The sequence below is a fragment of the Aphelocoma coerulescens genome, chromosome 11 (genome assembly GCF_041296385.1).
Source record: "Aphelocoma coerulescens isolate FSJ_1873_10779 chromosome 11, UR_Acoe_1.0, whole genome shotgun sequence".
NCBI lineage: Eukaryota > Metazoa > Chordata > Aves > Passeriformes > Corvidae > Aphelocoma > Aphelocoma coerulescens.
Genome location: NC_091025.1, coordinates 19,491,780 through 19,514,164, shown reverse-complemented (window position 1 = coordinate 19,514,164; position 22,385 = coordinate 19,491,780). Strand labels below are relative to the sequence as shown.

Genomic DNA, 22,385 nt, shown 5'->3' with positions numbered 1-22,385 from the left:
AGATTTTTTTCACTGTTCAGGTGTTCAGGCCTGGGAATTGGTTGGCCAGGGAGGTGGTGGAGTCGCCATCCCCGGAGGTTTTTAAGAGGCCTCTGGATCTGACACTGGGAAATAGTTTAGTGTTTAGGGTTCGCAGTGGTAGTGCTGGGCTGACGGTTGAACTGGTGTGAAAGATTTTTTCCATCCCAGACGATTCTACAATTCCAAGTGCTTCCCGCCTGGCTGAGGGGAAGGCTCAGGGCTGTCCCGAGTTCGAGGGCGGCCGCGCCCTGAGGTGCTCGAGGGGCGCTGCGGCGGCTCCTGAGGGGCCAGGCCGGGCGGTGCCCTCAGCCCGGCGGGGCCGCCGCTCCCCCTCAGCCCGGAGCTCCCAGCCCTCAGCCCGGCGGGCAGTGCTCGGCAGCCGGCACCCGCCTCGCCTCGGGGTTTGCCCGGAGCCAGCCGCGCCGCCGGATCGCAGGTACCTGAGCCGTGCCCCATTTCCCCCCTCGGGACTCCCCAGCCCTGCCACAGAAGGATGCAGCTGGCGTTTCATCTTTCGACTGTTGCCCTCCTCCCGCCACTCCCCCCCCCCCCCGCCCCTCCTCCCGCCCCTCCTCCCGCCCCTTTAAAAATATTTTTTTCTTTGTTCTTTCCTATTTGTATTTGGGCTGATCTGGAGTGCTTGTTAAGACTTCAAAGTGGAGCTCGAATAATGAGCTGTAAATCACACACAGCTCATCTGAGCGAGGAGGGGTGGGAGGGAGCTGAAATAGGCCAGAACACCCCCAAGTCCTGTTCCACAGCACAGCGTCCTCACGGCCTCGGCTGCCTCTGTGGGGTTTGATTTCCACAGGACGCCAGCAATCCGGACTTCCCCATTCTTTGGGGTTTGGTCCCTGGGTTTCAAAGGATAAATCCCACCGAGGCCGGCTAGTCTACTGACCGTGCCAGCCATGTGCTCTAGTGCTGCTGAACACACACACTGACAGACCTACACTTCCCAGGAGTGGTTTTTGAGGTTTGAAGGGATGTTACTGGGTTCTTTTCCATGACTGATGGAGAAGAGGTAATCTGTTTTATATGCAACATTTGCCAGATGTTTGTTGAAGCAAATATAGTTGTTTGTCTTTCCACCTTGCCCTGTGATGCACCAACAGAGGTGAGCTATTTGCGTCTAATTAACGTAGGCTGGAGTATAAATACTGTTTCGTGTAGGTTGCAAAAGTAAAAGATCCAGGCAAGGTCAAGATGTGTCCTTGTATACATAGGGTTTTAACCCCTTGTGCTTCCTATATTGTATAATTGTATAAACACGTATTAAATTAAACTCTTCTGAAATGCAATTAGCTCCAGAGTGAACTCATTTTTACAGCCCTCCTTTTGTTAGGGTGGTTTTTGTTTTCTCTTAGGCTGGCAGGGTTGTAGCAGTAGGACAAAAAGAGGTGAAGAGGGCTTGCACGCTTTTCCCTGTTGTGGCAGGGTTGGATTTGCAGGAAAATGAAATGCGTGTCTATTATCACTTCTGAAAAGTTAAGGGAGATGAACTCTCTAAATTCTCCCTCTCCAATGGAAGCAGCAAGGGAATGGGGACAATCAGTAAATCTAAACAGAAAGCAGGGCTGGCTGTCTTCATTAAGATGACACTGATACTGCTTCCAGCCTTTGCTCCACTTTGAGAAAGAAAGCTAATCCATTATTAAGCTGGATTCACCACTGATTTAAAGTTTCTACCTGGAGCTAAGTAATTTTTTGAGAAATTGTAATAGGTTACTGTGATGCTTGCATCAAACCTTTTGTGTTTGGGACTTGGGGTATGTTTGAGGGACCATCCTTCTGCCTCCAAACCTGAGTGTCACTGCTGCTCAGCTCTCAGAGGCTGCCACAGTGGGTTTGTGAAGAATCAGTGATGTGGGGTTTTGTGGGTTACGTGGTTCATGTAATGTGACAATGTCTTTGGTGAATTAAAATAAATTTTTAGTGTAAGGAATATGTCTCTGTGCTCATTGCCTTTGGTTTGATCAGTACCACTAGAACAACACTGATGGTTTAGTGGCTCCTTGAGCAGCAGAAGGCTGAGTGTTTTATAGTGTTCACCCCCTAAGTAACATTACTTGAGTGCCACTTGTTGGCTGATGGGAAAGTTGGCCTCTATTGTAAGGAAAATTGGATCGGCTTTGTTGTGATCAGTGACACAGAGCAGGGGATATCCTTTACTGACAGGGACATTAACAGTGTCTGTCCCTCAGTGGTAACATGGAATTACCTGATTCCTGCAGAGTGTCCACTTTCAAAAGATGATAACGCAGTAGTTACAAATGCAGGGTTATTATAAAATAATCTATTGCCAAAGGAGAACCTTGCCATGCAAGAATACATTAAACTGTATGTGTGTGTCAGATGACAGAGTAAAGGCAGAAAACTGGAAAGAGTGCATTTTAGAAAAATGATGTCATTTATTCTGCAGACACTATAAAAACTGCTAAACTGAACAGAACTGAAAACACTTTTTTCCTTGCTGTTGTAGAACAAGAACAGAGATAAAACAAAAATGAACACTCAAAGTGTGCAGAAAAATCAGTGTGGTAAGATATGTAATATAATTTGTCATTATAATCTGCATCAATTTTACAAAGTTTTAGTAGACTGTGATAGGCCTGTCATGGGGTGGTGTGCTCTTGGGAAAATGTTCCTTTTCCTAGTTGCCGAATTTTGGATGCTGTATTGGATATATAAAGGGTAAATCCAATTACTTACAAGTAGTAAAGCACACCACCACAAAGTCACTTTTTAAAAAAAATTTGCTAATATTTATCCACATTTTTATTGTATTTTAACTTTCAGAAGCCCCAAATCTTACAAGGGTTTACAATATACAATACCTGCTGTGTACTATTGCAAATAATTATCAAAAAGTCTTTTTATTATACCCCAAAGACTAAGAAACAGATTTTCCAAGGTTGTTTACCCACCTAGGGTTGTATGTAGGTGCCCAGAGAATACTTTGTGCTGCCTCTCTAACCACCTGATTGAGGGCTCTGCTGCTGTGGTGCATGATTTATCTCTTGTAACTCAGTACCATGGAGCAACCTTGTGCTGTTGGACTCTTTCCTTACTACTCTATAGATTTTTCAACTGTGTTGCACTCTGAATATTTTAATTGTCGTGCATTATTTACACTTAATGCACCTTGCAATTGTGAATTTAATATTTAGTAGCTTACATCACACTTAACAGTTAACTAGTAATTAAAGGCCAGAAATATTAAAAGGAGGCTGTTACTCTAACAAAGGAAATCATGTTCAAATAACAAACTGTGGACAGAAATATTTCTAGGCTAGGTGTATTTGTTGTTTGTGGGTGAATAGAAGTGATGTAGCTCCATTGTGGCTCACTTTTCCCCCCTTTTTAAAAATACGTGTACATACTACATTTTGGACAGGTTTCTTCTAATACTGAATAGATTAATATATAGCAAATATAACAATTTTAATGAAGTGTTTTGTGTTTGCTCCTAGATGTGAAAACAGATCTGAACTTACTGCTTGAATGCCTTAAATATCAGATGGACTGCCCTGTGTCTCAGAAAGAGGCTTTGATCACTATCTATTCCATTTGTCAACAAAACAGTAAGAAATGCTTTTCCTTAGAAGCAATGCACTCATTTATGTTCACCATGTATGTTAAGAAACTGATGGGCACTGTAAAAGTGTTGTCTAAAGGATATAAGGTTTGAGATGTGGAAAAATCTTAGAAGTCTTCTGTTTTGCAGAGAAGCAAAAGCAAAAGTTTTTGTTCTTTTTTTCTCTTGTAGGTGAAGCAAGTGAATACTTCCGAGAAATTGGTGGTTTGATGTTTATAAATGACCTTGCCAAGTCGAGTGTTCATTGCATAGTAAAGGAAGCAGCTTTATTTACATTGGGGATTATTATAGAGAGTAATGGTAATAAAAATAATATTTTTTGTATTTCTGAGTGCGTTTGGCCCCCTGTCATTACTAGTGGTTGTGCTTTGTCTCCTTTTTTTTTTTTTGGTCTCACAAAACGAGACTACAAGATTGTCAGTTGGAGCAAGGGGCAATAAAGGTGCCCAGTTCCACTGTCCATCCCCAGATTTGATCAATGCCTTGTTGATTCGTGCACAAAGGATGTCTTCAAATTACCAGACACACCCGTACTCCCCCTCTCCCTCAGCAGCAAGTGCTAAATGACTCCTAGATTGTTCCAAAGCTTGCCAGGGTCCTGACTGGTGTAGAACTCACTGCAGGGGGAAGCCCTCACTTGTCCTGCCTTGTCTCCACTCGCCACATACTGGCCACGACTGAGACTTAATAGTTTAGGATTATGAGTGGCTTACTTTAGGACTTAATGGTTTTCACTTTCTATTTTCAGTGTATTGTCAACAGACTTTGTGTACTTCTGAATTGTTTGAAGACCTCATTTTGTTTTTAATTAAAAAGGATTCTGGTGTGAACTTGAAAAGAATGTCTGTTTATGTCATCTTAGTACTGGTTTCAAATAACAGTAAGTTGGGTTCTTTTCTGTGTTACAACAACACTCTTTTTCTATTTGCCAATCTTCAGTACAAAATTTGGAACATTTGATGCGTAATGTTTTGGTAAATTTAATTTATAAAGATGAATGTTTGCATGTAACTGAACCTGAATTGTCTAAGTAGGTCATTGCTCACTGGGATTTCCTTAAACAGCAGAACATGCTTTAGCTCTAAAAATACAGTTTGCAGATGCAAACCCGTAGTTTCTGAGAGTGTATAGAAAAACCAGACATAGAAAGGTGTTTTTCCCAGTATGTTGATATGATTTTGTATTTCTTCTGGGGAGGATATGTACTCGGTAAAGGGAATGTATGTATGTAAATTAAACTTGATGTTAAGATTTTGTCTGCATTTGCATTTGTCTCTGGAGTCTTGTGTGTGTTCTCTTTTAGAAAATGGGCAAACCTATGTCAGAGATACAGGCTGCATCAGCCTGCTGCTGCAGTTATTCAGGTAACCACAGACAGATAACAGACTGGTTAGCAGTTATGTTGCCTTGACTCTTTGGGACTTGTTTGCATTGTCCTTAACAGAACAACTCTCCCCACCTTTGAGAAGAATCTGTCAAATGAAAATACTGATCCCTGCTATCAGCTCTGGTCTTCAGTGTGCAGCACTCTCTGTGCCTGTGTGAACAATCCCCAGAATGGTACGTTTTCCCTAACAATTGTGAAAGAAGTTTAAAGTTATTCTTGAAACTGGTAATCCTTTGGTTTCATTTTTACTGTTCAGCTGAAATTTCATTTCATTACATTTTGATTTGGGGTCCTTTGTTTTTATTTTTCCAGAAGATAATCAAAACATTTGCTGCTCAGTTTTTCCCTATGCCAAAGAGTGGCTTGAGAGTTGCACAGAGCCTGAGATAGTTCGTCCCATTTGCTCATTTCTTGGTCTCACAGTTGCAAATAACTGTAAGTGCACCTCAAGCTTTACACAGTTTTGCATTTGTTAAAAGTAAGTTTAATTAGAGAGTTAAATGGTTTTTTCTTTCTTGTCAATCTCTACAAAGTCACTTACTGTTCTTCCAACTTTGACAACTGTATTCCACCAAACTGGTTGCATTTCATAAGGTCAGTAACAACTATTTGGAAGCTGCTTTGATTAAAAGTATTTCTAAATAAAAGTCATTATTACATGACTGAAAACAGTGACTTAGGTAGAACTCAGGCAAGATGTTTGCCATTTGTATGTGCATATTAGGGTCACTGTTTCCTGTTACTATTTTATATGCAGTTACTACATTTCTTGAGATTAATATATATCCAGCTTCTGTTGTACAAGAAATGCAATGACAGAAAAACTGTGATAAACTTACTTGGTAAAATGCTAAAAAATTTTGCAAACTGTATTAAATCACATTTTTTCTGTTTTTCACTAAGCATACGTACAGAAATATTTTGTTTCTATTGGAGGATTGGACACATTAGCCAAAGTTCTCCTTGAGCTTATGCATGATTCCTGTTTGAGTCACTCGAGCATGAAACTTGCAGTGGTAGTAACAAAGACTCTGGATGCCTGCATTGCTAATAACTGTGAGTGAAAAGACATTTTTTATCTATGATAATTCTAAAATGCAATTTTTAAAGTCTCGTGTTGGTGGAAGAGTTTTATAAATGGATGCTTAAAGGCAGTTAAGTTATATACATCCCCGTGGATGTTGCAGATTTTTTTAGAATTCAAAGGTGTAAATGGGGAGTGATTCAGTTCATCTGAGGTGGATTACTTTCCCATTATTGCTGAAATAAACACAGTGAAATTTAAACCCTACTGAAAATTAAAAATAAGATGCTAGAGCTAGTTTTGGGTAGGTAAAGCTGAGCACTGGGCATGGCAGTCAGTTTGGATCCCGGAGTTAGGCCTGTGCCTGAATAATAAATTGTGTAGCTTTAGGAAGCTTTAGTAACTCAGAGGTGGAGCTGAACAAATGTGCTATTTCTGCAGAACACACATCTGCTCTGATTTGCTGGCTGGGTAGTGCTCTCCCAATGAGGTCTTGTGTATTCCATCAGAAGGTTTGGAGAAACCTGTGTTCCTGACAAATCTGTGCTGTGGTCATCGTTTGTGTACCTGACACTTCTGCCATAAGAGCTTAAAATGGAAGTTCACAAAAGTTTAAAAGCATAACCCTGCACTAGTTCTGAGTGTAGTTTCAAGTCAGTCGGTGTGTGACAGGATTAGGCCTCAGCATGGATGTTCCCAGTTTCAGGAAGGGCTTGCCCTTCTTTCTGTGGCAGACACTCTGTGTCAAAGCTTATTCAACTCTTTCTGGCCCTATACTGGAGCTGATAGAGGATATGGAGAAACTCAGCAGAGATCTCCAAAACTTGCACAGTGCAAAGCCCTTGTTTATCATTATCTTCTACCACATCTCCATGGAGCTGGGAGGAATGGCAGGGTTGGATTTGGGAGCAGCACAGGAGGGATGTGGTAATCTGAAGTGTTAAAGTGAAAGGCAGAGCAGGACAGGGCTGAGCAGGTCCAAGGCTTTGGAGGGGTCTCTAGAGTTTCCTCAAACCCCAGCATTTTATACTTGGATGATTCCTACACACTTATTATCTAGTTTCTTTTCCTTCCAATTGTTTTAACAAACAGCTGCCATGGGTGTTGTCTTGGCAAAGTATCACACTGTGTCAGAGCTGCTGAAGCTGCTGTCCAATGAGACACTGAACACAGGAGAAAAAATCAGTATTATTCTAACAATTGGACACTGTACTGAAGTTTGTGGTAAGATTTGCTTTTTCTTTTTTCTTTCTGTCAGCTTCTCCTAAGTTTTCATACACCGACTCCTCCAGTGGTGTCACTTCATCAAGACTGGAACGGAAGGGAGAGTTCTATTAAATAAGATAATGTTAATATTTGGAAAAAAAAGGTTTTTATAATGTTCCATCTTTACATTTTAAAGCTTGTTAGTAGGAAGTGTCTTTAATAGCTTTAAAGAAGTAGACTAATATGCAAGAACTCAGAGCTGAGCTTAGGGATCACAGGGAATAATGAACCCAGACCTGAAAACTGCTACAATCCAGATAGAGCAAATGAGTTGTCCTGAGCTCTCTTTTCATGATCCTTGGTGCATACAGCTTCTGTCCACTGCTTACAAGGCCAGTAATATTTGTAAAAGCCATGTAAGAGCATTGGTTTGGAAGTCACATAAGCAGTAGGTAGCCCTGAAATGTTTTTTTGTCATGTTCCTTAGGGCTTGCCCAAGCATTTCTTGGGCATATCAAGCATACCAAAAATATAGCACTTCAGTTGGTATTTATGGTAGTACAGGCAAATAGAAAGGGAAGTTCATTTGTACTACTGTTTTTTTCTCATGTATGTTCAGATAAACAAGAAAAGGGGATTATGTTCAAAAATTCTGATTAATTTTCATCCTCTGAGTGCCAATAATGTGCAATACTTAGCTCAATAGGTCATAAATTTATTTTAAAAGACATTTTTTCATGAAGAATTAATTGAAACAAGGCTTAATGGAAAATGTCTTTTGAATAGAAAAATGATTAAACCAACAGAATAAAAGCTTCTCTTAAAATGTCAACGCTGTCAAAATAAAAATATTTTCTTTCTAGAATTAAGTTTAAACAAGAAAACTTTTTTAGCAAGTTACCAGTTTTATGAATACGTATGCAAATGAGATCACAATTTAAAAAATTAGCTAATTACATAGTAAATGAGGGACAGATTGGCTAGAGCAGGATTAAACTACTAATTTTATTAGAGTTTTGCTAATTATAAACTTTAAGGTTTTGATATTTCTACATCTTAGGGCTTACAGAAATGTAGCATTATCTACTCCAAGAGCAGGTAATGGAGGAAGAGAAGTCATAATTCGAATGTTTTAGGCCACAATTAAGTGAGCTTGCAACTCCATCATATAATTTGTCTCAGTCATCCTTCAGTTTTCTTACAGCAATTAGAGTTCTTGTCAAATCATCCTGTGTGGTGTAAAGCTCTCCTGCTGGGTCATTGCAGCAGGCTCAGGTCTGTAATGCAAATCTCTTTTTCTACAGAAACTTACGGAAAGTTGCTACTATTAGCTCTTAAAATTACTGTGAGGTTAAGGTGTCTGAGGCTGAAACCAGCCTATTTTCCTTTACCATGTCCTGTTGTAGAAGAAAACCAGTGTGAACTGCTCCAGAACAATGGTCTGCCACTTATGATTCAGGTATTGACAGAATCTCAGGATGAGGAACTCATCAAAGCTGCTACTTTTGTGCTGCAGAACTGCAAAAAAATGAGTAAGCTTGCTGTTTTTGCTTTAAAAATGACAGTGAGTATTTCCATCTCTGTGTTCTGCTGACTCCCTAAGTGATTTTAACTGTGGCAGCTTTGTAATTCTGTGTACTCCAAGAGATGTTTGTTTTCTGCAGAGAAAGTTGCCTATTTGCAATGAAGAACTGTCTTAGGCAGAAAAAGAGAAGTAAAAATTCCAGTGATGTTGCAATAATGCATTTGTGAAACCTCTCCATGTAGGGCCAGTTCTTAAAAGCTTTCCCATCTAGAAATTCTGTGGAAAATACTAACATTGTCATTTAACACCCCATGGATGCTCTCTTCCTGGGGATGTACCACTAGAGAGAGCAAATAAACCAGGAGACAATCAAGCCTGAAATCACTGTGACTACATTAATTTCCAGTGTTAAGAAATCCTGATCTTTCTTTTTGAAGTACGCCCTTCTTTTGAAATACACCCTTATTTTAAGGTACACCAAGCTTTTATTAATTATTTGTACAATACTACCAATGAAACAGAGCATGGAAGGTATTCAATTCCTATTTAGTAAAAAACAAACCTGTATCTACATTGTTGTGCTGACAGCATAACTGAGAGTTTTGTGTAAGATTGAGAGGGTGTGGGGATTTGTAGTGTCCATTAAGATGGAACTGCTTTTTGAAAAAGCAGAGACTCATACTGGTTAAAAACCTATAGGGTTAGGTTTAAATCAATGAAAAAATCTTTTTTCCCACAGCATCATTGTGCAAACAGTTTATAGTAACTGTAATTGCAAGCTCACCTCTTGTAACTGCAGCTTATATTTGAAGTGTGCTAACATTTATGTATAAATTTAAGTTTTATTAAAATTGTTATTTTGCATTAAATTATTGGGGCTGTCACCCACTAAAATATGATAAATACTTTCTGAGATGTTAATTGATAAATTTTTAAATATTAATGTTTTATATTTTAAAGCTGAGCAGTTGTCTCTGAAATCATATGATAACTCATTAAATGTGAACAATGCAGACGAGTTGGGTGTGCAAGTCAGAAAAAGATGTCTACAAGACTACTGGAAGAAAGCAAAAGAAATTTTACACAGAATAAACTTGATGGAAAAAGAGCATGATGAGGTTGGCCTATTTACCAAAATAGGATAAAACTAATCACATCTTTCCGGAGTTTAGTGAGAAAGAGAAAGTAAACCTTTAAGATAATTTCAATGGGAGCAGAAACACCAGGAAAAACATTGGATTTGTATGAAACTGCAACCTGCAACTTTTATCATTATTGTAGATCAGGCCAAGTTACAGGTGTGCAGAGAATGGAGGCATCTCTATTTTATGAAGTATTCTATTTTATTGTAAAACCAGATTTTCTACAAGACAGAAAAAGAAGAAATTGAATTTATTTTTAATTGCTGGACATTCAAACCTATAATTTTAATATTTGCATGCATGAAATGCTCAGGGTTGTACAGCTGGGGTGGGATAGATGATAAAGGAAAATGTGAACATAAGCTGAGATAAAGTTGTTTCATATTTCCCTTGTGCTTTATAGCTGCTAAGTATCTGTGGGTTTGGAACAGCAAGTTTATGAGTTATTTAGATGGATCTTAAGTTCTAGCAGTGCCTTGCATTAGTAGCAAATTCATTGCTTCAGTCTGAAATTACCACTTAGTAAGTATCCCTTCAGCACCTTCAGTGGCATTGCTGTCCTGTCGGCTCTCAGCTCGGTCAGGGGGTTTCCTGAAGCTTCTCTGGAATTTGCTTTACCCTCAGAGTTACACTATCTAGTTAATCATGTTACTAGATTTATTTAGCATTTTTACAGAGCTCATATAGTCACTAACCAGTATTTTTCAATGCAGGGAAGAGTGCAAGAAGAAATACTTGTAGATGAATCTTCAGTAGCCAATTCTGAAGCATTAAAATCCCATGAAGTGAATCCTGCTGATCCAAAGATGCACACAGAAAGAACATATAAAGAAGTCTGTTGTCCACAATTGACCTCAAAGTTGAATAATCAGGTTCTTGCTCCATCTGCAACTTCTGCTCCACAAAAAAATGAAACAGTGAACACTACGGATGCAGCTCCTACCAGACAAACTGAACAGAGGAATAATCCATGTTCAGTTACTGAGCTGCAAACAGACAGTGTACCTCAAAGTCACAGTATAAATGGAAAAACTGCTTGTGTAAAAAATCAGTCTGGTCTTCAAGCAGGGTAAGAATCTTACACCTAAGCAGAAATATTGTTTTTCTTCAGTAATTTCCAAGCTGAATGTCAGCCTTTTAAATTATCTGTTACTATCTTTTCCTTCTAGAGAAAAGACATAGCCTTTTGGTGGCCCACTAGAGATTATGCTGTGAAAGTGTTTTTGAGGTCACAGATCAAAGCTTATGGTCATTGTAGTAACAAAAGCTCCTGATCTCTTTCTCTGAGTGGTGGTGTTGTACAGAGAGCCTGTTTCAGGGCATGTTTTCAGCATAGTGGTGAAAATCATTCCTGGCTTTTGCCCCAAAGTTCTCACTGATGTAACAGATCAAGATTTAATCCATTGGTTGGACAAAACCACAATGGTTTCTGTAATGTGCACGCACTAGGAAAACAACAGGTAGAGAACTGCTCAGAAAAATTTTGAAATTGAAGTGTCTGCAAAGTAGGGAACAAAGTTTCAGCACCTCTGCTGTTCTCCCCTCGTGTTCCATTGCTGCCCTGCATGGGAAGAGAAAGGAACAGCCCTGTTGAGTCATTCTCTGTTCTCTTGCTCCTTGCTCTCACACAAATGCTAATTTTCCTCTTTTTCTATTGCTTCTTATGGATCTCTTTACACTTGATAAACCCAAAATTATTTATAGCCAACTTGCAATCATAAATACAGATTCCATTCTCTTGAGTTTATATCTGGAATATCCTGCAAGACAGTCAATGGGAAAGTATCACCAAAATGACATTTTTGGGGGAGTTTTATGTTTTGTTTTGGGCTTTTTGAGTTCCACATTTTTATTGTGCTTTTTTGTATGTGTCTGGCTGCACCTTGCTCTATGCAGTTTCCTGGTATTATATTGTTACTTTGCAACTACCACAGAAATTACCATGGTACATTCAGGTAAATCTTGTTTTGCTACTGGTTAGCATAATTTCACACAGCTTCTTTATTTGTTGTTCTGGGCTCTGAAGCACAAAACTATTAAGACATCATTAAAAAAAAAGTCTCTCCTTGAACATGTGTTTGTGTGAACACAGGAATTACTGAAAGGTAACCATGGGCCAGGCTCCTTGCTCCTGCAGCTTTCAGAGGGAGTCAGTGACACAAAAATCCTCAATCAGGGTATCACAGCAGTGTGTTGGTTGCACAGAAGTTAATCAGTGCAAGAAAAGAAGAAACCTAATTATCTTTTGGAGCTTTTGCTACAAATAGTGAAGGCTACAGTATTCTGAAGACTTTGTGAAAGCTTTATGTGCACCAGGTAATCCTTATGTGAATCAGGATTGCAAATTCCTCTGGAAAGCAGCACCCCTTGAAAGCTCTGCACTCCCTGCTGAACAGACTGCAAGGAATGCCAACCACAGATCTCTGGCAAACAGGTTTTAACATGCACTGATTACATGCTGGGTACCAGAAGCCCAGTAACTTGGGATAATTAGAATAATTTTTTTAGAGTTTTCTCTTGTATATATTTGATTTTATATATTTGATTGTTTCTTTTGTGCCCTTGAAGTGTGTGCATTCATTTGCAGGTAAATGTATGTTGTTTTAATTGTTTTATTGTTTTTAATTTGTTCACATTTTGATCTTCCCAGTGAACAGTTATTTAAACAACCAGCAGAGACTGTTAGAAATATGAAACAGACGTGCACATCAGGTACAAATAGCTACACATACTCCTTTCTGAGCTGATTTTGTTCTTAATGAGATTTTAATTAGCTTTGTGTATGTTTATCACTACTTTTTATCACTTGTTATGTATCATTAGATGACAGAGAGTGCATTGTGTGTAATATTCTTTAACTGGTTTGCAGTGTTGGAATTTTATACTGTACACAATTTTACCAGGAGAACTGTTATTCTACTTTTCTTCTAATACATTTTAGCTTTCTTTTTTTTTAAATTGATTTTAACTATTCAAATGAATGTATCAGAGATTAAGTTTAGTGTTTAATCTGTACTGACCAGTGAAAGCCACTAATAGAAAATGCAGGTTTGGTCCTGTGTCTGTGCAGCAGGGGATAGAACCTGCCTGTGAGAGTGACTTTTGCCTGATGCTGTTCCTACATGTTGAACATGTGTTTAAGAGAGAAGCTTTTCAGATTTGCATTAATCCTAGTCTGATTCATTTATTTCAGAACTGGGATCTGTTCAATCAAATCTTTATTCACTGTTTAGTTTCCTGTTAATTTATAAAATTGCTAGGTATTCATTAGATTAGAATTAGCCAGAATGGGAGCTTTACAGGTGACAAGCTGATCTCCAGGCCACACCTGCTTATCTGAGAATATGTATTATTCCAGTACATCACATTTTACAGCATCTGATTCCAATGAGAAATAAAAGTTTATAGGGCTTAGTTAAGCAATATGGGTTTACAGGGTTAATTTGCTGTGCTCAAGTTGATGTAATATCCTATGGGAGAGTGATGAAAAAACACTGAATTGAACATGGTTATTCTGGATTTACAAATATGTGAATGTGATGCATTGAACTTGAGGAATTTCATTTAGATTTTCTGCTATGTTAATTAAACTTTAATAATCTACAAATAGAAAATGCAGTTGAATGTAGGTGTGCTATGCATGATTACCATGGCAAAAGATAGGTTACATTTTCTTAGTGACATTTTTCCTCCCTCATTTAGATCAACATTCATTCTGCTCAAAGAAAACTGAGGAAGTCAGAAATACTTCAGCTACATCTTCATCCCATAAAATAGCAGATTTAAGGTGTTCAGGTAAATATTATTGTAGATCTTTCTCTCCATACATAGAAGTATATAGAAGTACATAGGAGAAGCCTTAAAGGCTCAGCAGTGCAGTAAGTGGATTGACTTGACAGAAATTTTAACACATCTGTTCTATCACCTCTTATGTAATAATATTAATGTAATGTAATAAATAAATAATGTAATGTAATGTAATAAATAAATAAATAATGTAATGTAATGTAATGTAATGTAATGTAATAAAAATAAAAAATGCTGCTTCCTTTCCTTTCCTTTCCTTTCCTTTCCTTTCCTTTCCTTTCCTTTCCTTTCCTTTCCTTTCCTTTCCTTTCCTTTCCTTTCCTTTCCTTTCCTTTCCTTTCCTTTCCTTTCCTTTCCTTTCCTTTCCTTTCCTTTCCTTTCCTTCCCTTCCCTTCCCTTCCCTTCCCTTCCCTTCCCTTCCCTTCCCTTCCCTTCCCTTCCCTTCCCTTCCCTTCCCTTCCCTTCCCTTCCCTTCCCTTCCCTTCCCTTCCCTTCCCTTCCCTTCCCTTCCCTTCCCTTCCCTTCCCTTCCCTTCCCTTCCCTTCCCTTCCCTTCCCTTCCCTTCCCTTCCCTTCCCTTCCCTTCCCTTCCCTTCCCTTCCCTTCCCTTCCCTTCCCTTCCCTTCCCTTCCCTTCCCTTCCCTTCCCTTCCCTTCCCTTCCCTTCCCTTCCCTTCCCTTCCCTTTTTCTACCTCTAAAATAAAAGATAAATATTGAAATAAAGCTGACATATTGCAGTTTTGGTCCATGGAATAGTGTGGGTTTACTGACAAACAGAACATAGAGTAGCTTAAAAGATGACCCCCTAATTAGAAGAATACTTGAGCAGGTGTTTTCCTCCTTTCTCTGGTTGCAAAGAGGGAGGAAGAACATGTAGCCCTGCTCATTTCCCTCATTTGTCCTCCTGCTAAGCCTGTATTAGGCTAAGCCACTATTCTGCAGCCCCTCTGTTCTCTCTGCCTCACTGCTGTGAAGTACAGGCAGGCAGTTTTATGGCAATCCATGACTACAGCCCAGTTACCTAGGTTCTACTTCCTCAACCTGCTCCATCAGTAGGTCCTGAGAATGCTGCTGGTACTCTGGGTTTGTGAGTGCATTTTGTAATCAAGTCAATGTTTCTTTATTTAAAAAACCCCAACAAAACAAAAACCCACAGAAAACCAAAGAAACCCCAAAGCACCCCATAACACACCTTTGAACATTATTTTTATCTGAGTTGTCAAACTAAATTCAACCTGAGCTTTAGCACTGCTTTATCTTAAGGTAGAACATTACAGATGTGGACCTGTGCCCTTCCTGTGACTCCTCACACAAGTCCTCCTTCAGCTGATGTAACTTAACTGTGAGACATCCAAGGATAACTAAACCATAAATTACCCTAGGAATGTCCTCAAAAATGAACAGCAAGGCTTCCTATGAGGGAATTCATGCCTAAACTAGACTTACTGTTGATTAAGGTTAATACAGGTAAGTGTAACAACATGAAGTTTCAAAAAAAAAAAAAAAAAGTATATAATATATATATATTTTGGCTCCTGGATGAAGTGCAAATGGAACTGAGGCCTGTGTCTTCCCATCCCACCAATATTTTTACTTCTGTAGAGGATCTGTGCCTCAGTCAGTACTTCTGGACTGGAAGTGCAGTATAACTTGCTTCCATAAAATGTTGAAAACAATTTTTTTTAAGAGAGCAAATACAAAGTATTTCAAGAAGGCACATAAAAATGACATGAATATGGAAAACCTGAAGTCAAAATGATCCTAGTGAGCAAAATGCAAAACTGAACTTTGTGGTGGCTTCTTTAGAAGCTGTGATTGCTATTTCTACAATCCCCTATTTTTCCCAGGGTGTACAGCAGGAGGACTGTCCTTCAACAGTAGAACCTTCACCAAGATGTTACAGAGTTGCCTGCACAGGTGTTTCCACCACAGAGTCATCCTGGAAGCTGAAGAGAGATACCGAAGGGAACTCCGCAAAGTGGCTGCTGCTAACAGCAGCACATCTGCAACTCACCAAAGTATGGAGTTTGTTTTCAGTACTTGCAACCATTACTTTGAATTGCATTCAAAATTCTGAACTTTTTTATCTGCTTCTGCTTGTCTTGCTGTTTTAAACTCACTCATGGAATTTGATTTACAATGATTTGTACTAAGTGAGATCTGAACTGGCCACTTCTGTTTTGAGGATCTTGTGTGTTTCATGCCATGGTGACAGATGCTTGTAATAGGCTTTGATGAGATTCTCATGTCTTAGCAGAAATAGGCAAGTCCTGAGGGAAGGGAATGTATTAAGTTGAAATAAGTGTGAGTAGATGGATGACATCATAACAAGGTAATTTCATTCTAATATTACATACTTGCAGGTCTAAGATCATTCCTAATGAATTAAATAGAACACATTCTATATTTCTCTGGTTTAAAGGAGGAATTTTGAAAATTAAAGTTATTACATACTGGCATTTGTACTGGTGTTCATCTTATATTTTCCAGAAATGCTGCTGGCCCCAGTGAAGAAAGACAGGTTGCATAAAGAAGTGTCAACTTTTAGGAGCAAAAAGGATAGCTTCCAAAGTAAGGGCTTGGTTTGGAAATTGATGTGAAAAGCCCTTACTGTCTCTTAATTTTTTTGCAGAACTTTACCATGGGAGGCTGTGGACAGGAAATTATGTTGGGGTTCTTTTCTTTTTTTTTTTTTAACTCTAGATTCTGAGAATAATCTGTATATTATAAGGCCAGAAAATGCATATTCTATAATAATGAAATTGTGTAATGCACATTATTGCACTGCAAAGTTACCTGGCACTTGCTGTGTTGATCCTGTTTTGAGTAATGTCAGGGTCACTTCCATGGCATTTGGTATTTCTCAGTTTTGTGGCATGGATTTCTGAAATGGAGAGGTTTAGTCAGGCTCAGAGCAAGTTCAGCTGCCTGCTCCTGGATTCAGCACCACTCCATTATGCAGTTCCAGCCATGTTGTTCCATTAGACCCATTCCTGTTCCTGCTGGGAGCTCTGCCAAGGAGCTGAACAGCTATAAGGGGAACCCTGAACCTGTGCAGCAGCTCTAGAGCAAGTAACCTAAAAAAACCTATCAGGAAATTAGTACAGATCTATTTACTTGTTATCTACTTATTTGTTATGAAATGTTATTAACAGGGCAGAGATGGAAAAGTGAATATAAATCCCATCAGTTTCTGCAGTGCAATTTGGGATCCCTGTGTTTGCAGAACCATCAGTTGCCCATGAAACCTGGTGTTGTTTATAATGCACAACTGCCCCATTGGTAACAGAAAACTCATCTTTTACAGATGTTATTCTCTAAGATAGCAAAAATGTTAATGGTTATATTTCTTCCCTTATATTTTTACATAACTCACCAGAAATTGTTTTCAGAAAGTGTAGTGGGTACCTGCAGATCTCCAACTACAGTCACACCTACTACACTCATCACCTCATAACCAACACTGCTTCTTATGACTGATGACCAGGATTTTTAAAGTAGGCTGAAGCAGTTCTCTATCATTACTTAAATTCTAAAACATCAATATTCCTTTAAAGAGCATTCTCTTTTGAAATGAGAATTGAAATTTGAATTTTGAAATTCCCACCAGAAATTAATTTTTGGTACTCTTATTTTCAAAAGCCTTGTTTACATGGTTATTTTATTTAATTAATGCCCAGTAAAAGCTAGTGGGTTGATTTTTAAATTTATTTATATTTTTCCCCTTCAGATTCAGAAGTTGATTAATTTGTCTTATGAAAGCCACTAAAGTATTTTAAAATGTAAAAAGCCCAGCCAAAGCAACAGTATAACTTCTTGAAAATCCATTACAGCAATGTATTATCTTTAGCAAGTACACATTTTCTGCAAGTGGAAGTAAACTGAAGTAAACTGAATTTTCCAGTCTTTCTTCCAAGACCAGATTAGTGGCATGGCTCAAAAATGGTTCTCTCTTAAATTTTAATTCCTAAAACATAACTTGTGTTTTGTCATTTGGTTTTTTTTCTAAGAAAGATGAGTAATGTTTTATTGTTTGGGGTTTTATTGTTTATTCTTTTAAGGCATTCTTTTGACTCCAAGTAGAAAAGACAAATCTAATACTTCAAAGAGAGATGAACATAATAGAAATATTAGGTGGACTAACAACTATAACTTGACACCTGCATATGGGAAGTGTGAGTATTACCAGAAAATTAATTCTCTAATATGCATAACTGAAAGATCAGTGCTTGCATTTAGGTCAGGGCATTGAGAGAAGCACCTGTCATTGTTATTGGAGACAAATGGCTAAAAATTTAAATAAACTGTTACACTTTCACTCATAGAAATCCACTTGAACATCAATAACGCTATTATTTGCTTCTGATTCATAAATAATCCTTATGGTTAATGTGGGTTATGAGAAAAAGATCTAAGGAGAATGAGATATTACTAATAAAGCAACAGTTACATATTCAGATTCATTAGAATAAATGCTCCTTTACAATTTTAGATTCAGTTTTTCAGTAGATTTTAGTTAGTTTAAAGTGACTGACTGGCCTCCTTGTTCACAATTTCATAGCTTTACAAAAAACCCAAGATGCTAACCTGAAGAGACAGAGAGTCAAAGAGATGGGCAGCCAGAAATGTCAGCACTTAAAAGAAACGTGCACACAGTCACTTGACAAAGATGAGGTTAGTTATGCAAAGCCTAATCATGCACTCACATATTTATAAGTGTCCAAATAAAAGCACTATGAATTGCACAGTTTCTTTTTTAGTCACCTTTAACAGGAGCCCAGTAGCAAAATGAACCTTATTAAAAAAATATTGGTGTTGGTTCTACTCCAGTCATACTGATTTATCCCTGAATTGAGTTCAGCATTTTTCAGCTGACATCTCTTCAGAATGATGGATCTGGAGGTATGATTTCTTCTGTACTGATGAAAATTTGCACAGTATAGAAGTAACAGAAACTTAAAGGAATAAACCTGCTAAAAGTATAAACTATGTAGGCACAACAGAAATGAAGATAAAGATCATGGAAAGGTACTGTATTTTGGTAAGTGGTGGCAGTGAAGAAACCTTGAAGAACCATTGTTCCCTCGACAGTGTGACTGTTTCTTTACAACTACTAAAGGTTGTATTGCCAGTAATATGTTACCTCCACATGCAAAATAGTATGTAAATTTTCATAATTCTTAATGACACCAAAAGAATTATTTTCAGAGCAATGAAATATGTTCCCTGGCCATGAGCATGAGACCTTTGAGCAAGAGAAGAGCCCGAAAAGATTTCACAGCTGAAGAAATCAACTGCCTTTTGAAAGGAGTCAAAGAAATGGGCAACCACTGGAATTTGATTTTGTGGTCTTACCCTTTCCAGAAAGGACGGACAAGTGTTGACCTTTCCAAGAAGTACTACAGGTTACAGATGCAGGTACTCATCACTGGATTTTCTACTAACTGCAAATGCTGTAAGCATTTTCATCACTAGCCCCTGAACTACCTTGCAGAAATAAAGACAGGCTTTCAGAATGTGCATTCATGGGATTGTGCCTGTGTCAGTGCAGTGCCCATGAGAATGGTCTCTGGTGTAATTCCATCAGGGACGGTGCTTGGAGAGAGAGAACTAAAGTAGGGAAATATCAGAGAGCCTTGGAACGTGCCTCTGCCCCCTGACAGGGTACAAAGAGAGTGGGAGTGTCAGTTGAGGACTCTGAATGAATCCCTGTTTATCAGGAGGTTGGTCTCCCCTCTGTTCAGCCTCTTTTGTGATGTTGGTCTGTGACAGCCTCTCCAGCAGTTTCCCAGTGGTCAATCCATGCATCCCTCACACAGGGAGCATTGCTCCTGTGCTTTGGAGACCATGGGAGCGTTTAAGTGACAAGCCTTTGTCTACTGAAAGCTGGTCTATAATTGTGCAGTGATTTGGGGCAACATTTATCTTGGTATTGTGTCTTTCATCTCCATTTTATAGATGAAAAAAAACCAACAAGGACATCAATAACATCATCTGAGAGTGCTTTGGATTTCATTGCAGAATGTTCAAGAACAGCCTTTGTAGCAGTGAGGTATTGCCAGAACAACCTTGGAGAATTTAGGTTGGCTTGGACTCCTGTTTTTCAGTGACAAGTGACAGAATTGTTATGCATTGTAAATTTAATTTACCATAATTTGGCAATTTCTTTAAGTGATGCTATCCTAGGCAACAAAATCTCTATCAGTAAAAATTACATTAGTTTGGAACTTAATTTAACCTTGAGCATTTGATTTATGCAACTTTTGATTTAACTTTTTGTAGCTTGCTTTATACCATTTGTAACCATTTGTAAGAAATGGCTGTATTGCAAAAATGAGTATTTTATGTCTGAAACTGGTGTTAATGTTGTGTCTGAATTTATTTCCTCTTAATAAGTGAAATGTTTAAAGCAGGTGGAATATTTTGTCATGCATTGAATATGCTGCATGTGCAGAAAAATGTATCTATGACAGAAAACACTGAATGTGTGGTTAAACACTGCTGCACAGAGGAGGCAAATCTTTCATTGTTACAGAAATACTGTACTCACTGTTGAACTTAGTAGGTAATGACAGAATTTGGCTTCTGTTTACAGTTGGACAGTTTTTTGGTGTATTTTTCAAGTAAGTGAGCAGAAATTAGAATTTCTGCTAATTACACAATTTTTATAGGATGCTTTAGTGAAAGCCTTGGTAACTTGATAGCCTTAGTATTTCAGTTGTATTTTTTACTTGTTCTGATAAAGGAATGATGAAGTAATAGTTAATTTATTATGGAAAAAAGTTTAGTTATTGTATTAGCACTAGGTTTTCACTGATGTGGCTTAAAGACAATGACAATGATACAATAAATACATTTTCTAATATTTTCAGCTGTTGCAATTTGGGGGTTTTTATTATTAAAATATTCCAACATCTATAAAAGATGTCTCTGTGTGGAGCTGTTGCCAGCAGCAGGGTCAAGTTTCAGTGGAGAGTGAGAGCCAAAAGGGCTCCTGAGGTGGACTATCCACAACGAGGACATTGGGGTCCCCTACACACTCCAGGTGTTTTTCCAAGGACTCCAACCTAGTGCAGACAAGCTGTTACTTCATCCATTGCTGAATGTGTGTTAGTATCCACATTATCATGGCCTGAAATATGTCTCAAGTGGCTAAAATATGCAAGGTGTAAATCTTTACTTGACATAATGTGAGAATATCACAATACTGACAATTTACCTCAGCTTAGATATAGTTTAGGTTGTGGCCTAAAGGCCCTGTGGAGCCTTTAGTCTCCTCTCCTCTTTGGGGCAGGGCTGAGTTCAAAGTCGGTCAAGTTGCTCAGTGCCTTGTCAGGTTCTGAGACTCTTCAAGGAGGAAATTCCTGCTGCCTCTTTGGGCAGCCTCTGCTGGTGCTTCACCTCCTCTCGAAAGGCAAGAGCTGGAATGACACTGCTGGGACATTCTGGTGGGATCCAAAAGAGAAGTCAGGGACCAGGAGCAGGCAGAAACCTGAGGTGTGAATTTGTGCAAGTCAGTCTTTTGCTCTTCTATGGATCAACTTTACAGTCTTGATCCGTTTAATTTTCTTGCACAAGTGCTTTGAAATCCACGTGTAATGGGCATCATAAAAAGAAAATTGCATAGGAATGGTTGATGTCACTTTTAAGCTGGTTGGGCCATCCAGGGCAGTATTTCAGCACTTTGAAAAGCTGGGATGACCGACAAACCACCCAGGGAAGTCTGTTTGCAAAAACCCTGATGTGCTTTCATGGTTCTGTTGGACAAACAGATGTCAGGGGTGTGAGGACTGGGTGGCAATTATTGCTTGACCAGTCGGCAACGACTTACACCGTGTGCTCACCCAGATCCCGCACTGAGCCCGGCACTGCCGGGCACCGGGGCTGCACCGCGCGGGGACACGGCAGGGCAGGGAGCGGGGCTGCAGGGGAACTACCGGGGCAGCTACCGAAGGTGCGAGAGAAGGTACCTGAGCACGTACCAGAGCAGATACGGAAGGCCAGGAGAAGGTACCAAGGCAGGTACCTGGGATTCAGGAGGGGGTACCTGAGCAGGTGCGGGGGGTCAGGGGGAGGTACCTGAGCGGGTGCGGGGGGTCAGGGGGAGGTACCTGAGCGGGTGCGGGGGGTCAGGAGGAGGTACCTGAGCGGGTGCGGGGGGTCACGGGGAGGTACCTGAGCGGGTGCGGGGGGTCACGGGGAGATACCTGAGCGGGTGCGGGGGGTCAGGAGGAGGTACCTGAGCGGGTGCGGGGGGTCACGGGGAGGTACCTGAGCGGGTGCGGGGGGTCACGGGGAGGTACCTGAGCAGGTGCGGGGGCTCAGGGGGAGGTACCTGAGCGGGTGCGGGGGGTCAGGAGGGGGTACCTGAGCGGGTACGGGGGGTCACGGGGAGGTACCTGAGCGGGTACGGGGGCTCAGGGGGAGGTACCTGAGCGGGTGCGGGGGGTCAGGGGGAGGTACCTGAGCGGGTGCGGGGGGTCACGGGGAGGTACCTGAGCGGGTGCGGGGGGTCAGGAGGAGGTACCTGAGCGGGTGCGGGGGGTCACGGGGAGGTACCTGAGCAGGTGCGGGGGGTCACGGGGAGGTACCTGAGCGGGTGCGGGGGGTCAGGAGGAGGTACCTGAGCGGGTGCCGGCGCTGCCCGGCCCGGCCGCTGCCGCTCCCGCGCGCCGC

At 39.9% G+C, this 22,385-nt stretch overlaps 1 protein-coding gene and 1 long non-coding RNA gene across 3 annotated transcripts; one reads left to right on the top strand and one right to left on the bottom strand.

The window, feature by feature from the left end:
- The first annotated feature begins 1,075 nt into the window (after positions 1-1,075).
- TERB1 (telomere repeat binding bouquet formation protein 1) lies at positions 1,076-20,006 on the top strand. The gene is made up of 21 exons (XM_069027068.1): positions 1,076-1,138; positions 2,504-2,561; positions 3,495-3,605; positions 3,791-3,919; positions 4,368-4,499; positions 4,923-4,983; positions 5,064-5,179; positions 5,319-5,441; positions 5,910-6,062; positions 7,123-7,254; positions 8,643-8,768; positions 9,722-9,879; positions 10,617-10,972; positions 12,554-12,615; positions 13,606-13,698; positions 15,557-15,727; positions 16,200-16,280; positions 17,771-17,884; positions 18,271-18,383; positions 18,918-19,127; positions 19,668-20,006. Exons 1-21 carry the CDS (start codon positions 1,076-1,078, stop codon positions 19,695-19,697), a joined length of 2,592 nt encoding a protein of 863 aa, XP_068883169.1. The 3' UTR covers positions 19,698-20,006.
- On the bottom strand, positions 10,987-22,384 carry LOC138117078 (uncharacterized). Of its 2 annotated transcripts, XR_011154494.1 has the most exons (4): positions 22,333-22,384; positions 20,929-21,154; positions 16,506-16,593; positions 15,789-15,979 (listed from the first exon to the last, which is right to left on the bottom strand). It is a non-coding gene; the product is annotated as an uncharacterized lncRNA (long non-coding RNA). The 2 variants fall into 2 exon arrangements; XR_011154493.1 differs by lacking the exons at positions 15,789-15,979; positions 22,333-22,384 and adding an exon at positions 10,987-11,464 and having other exon boundaries at positions 20,929-21,017.
- Position 22,385: the final 1 nt, after the last annotated feature.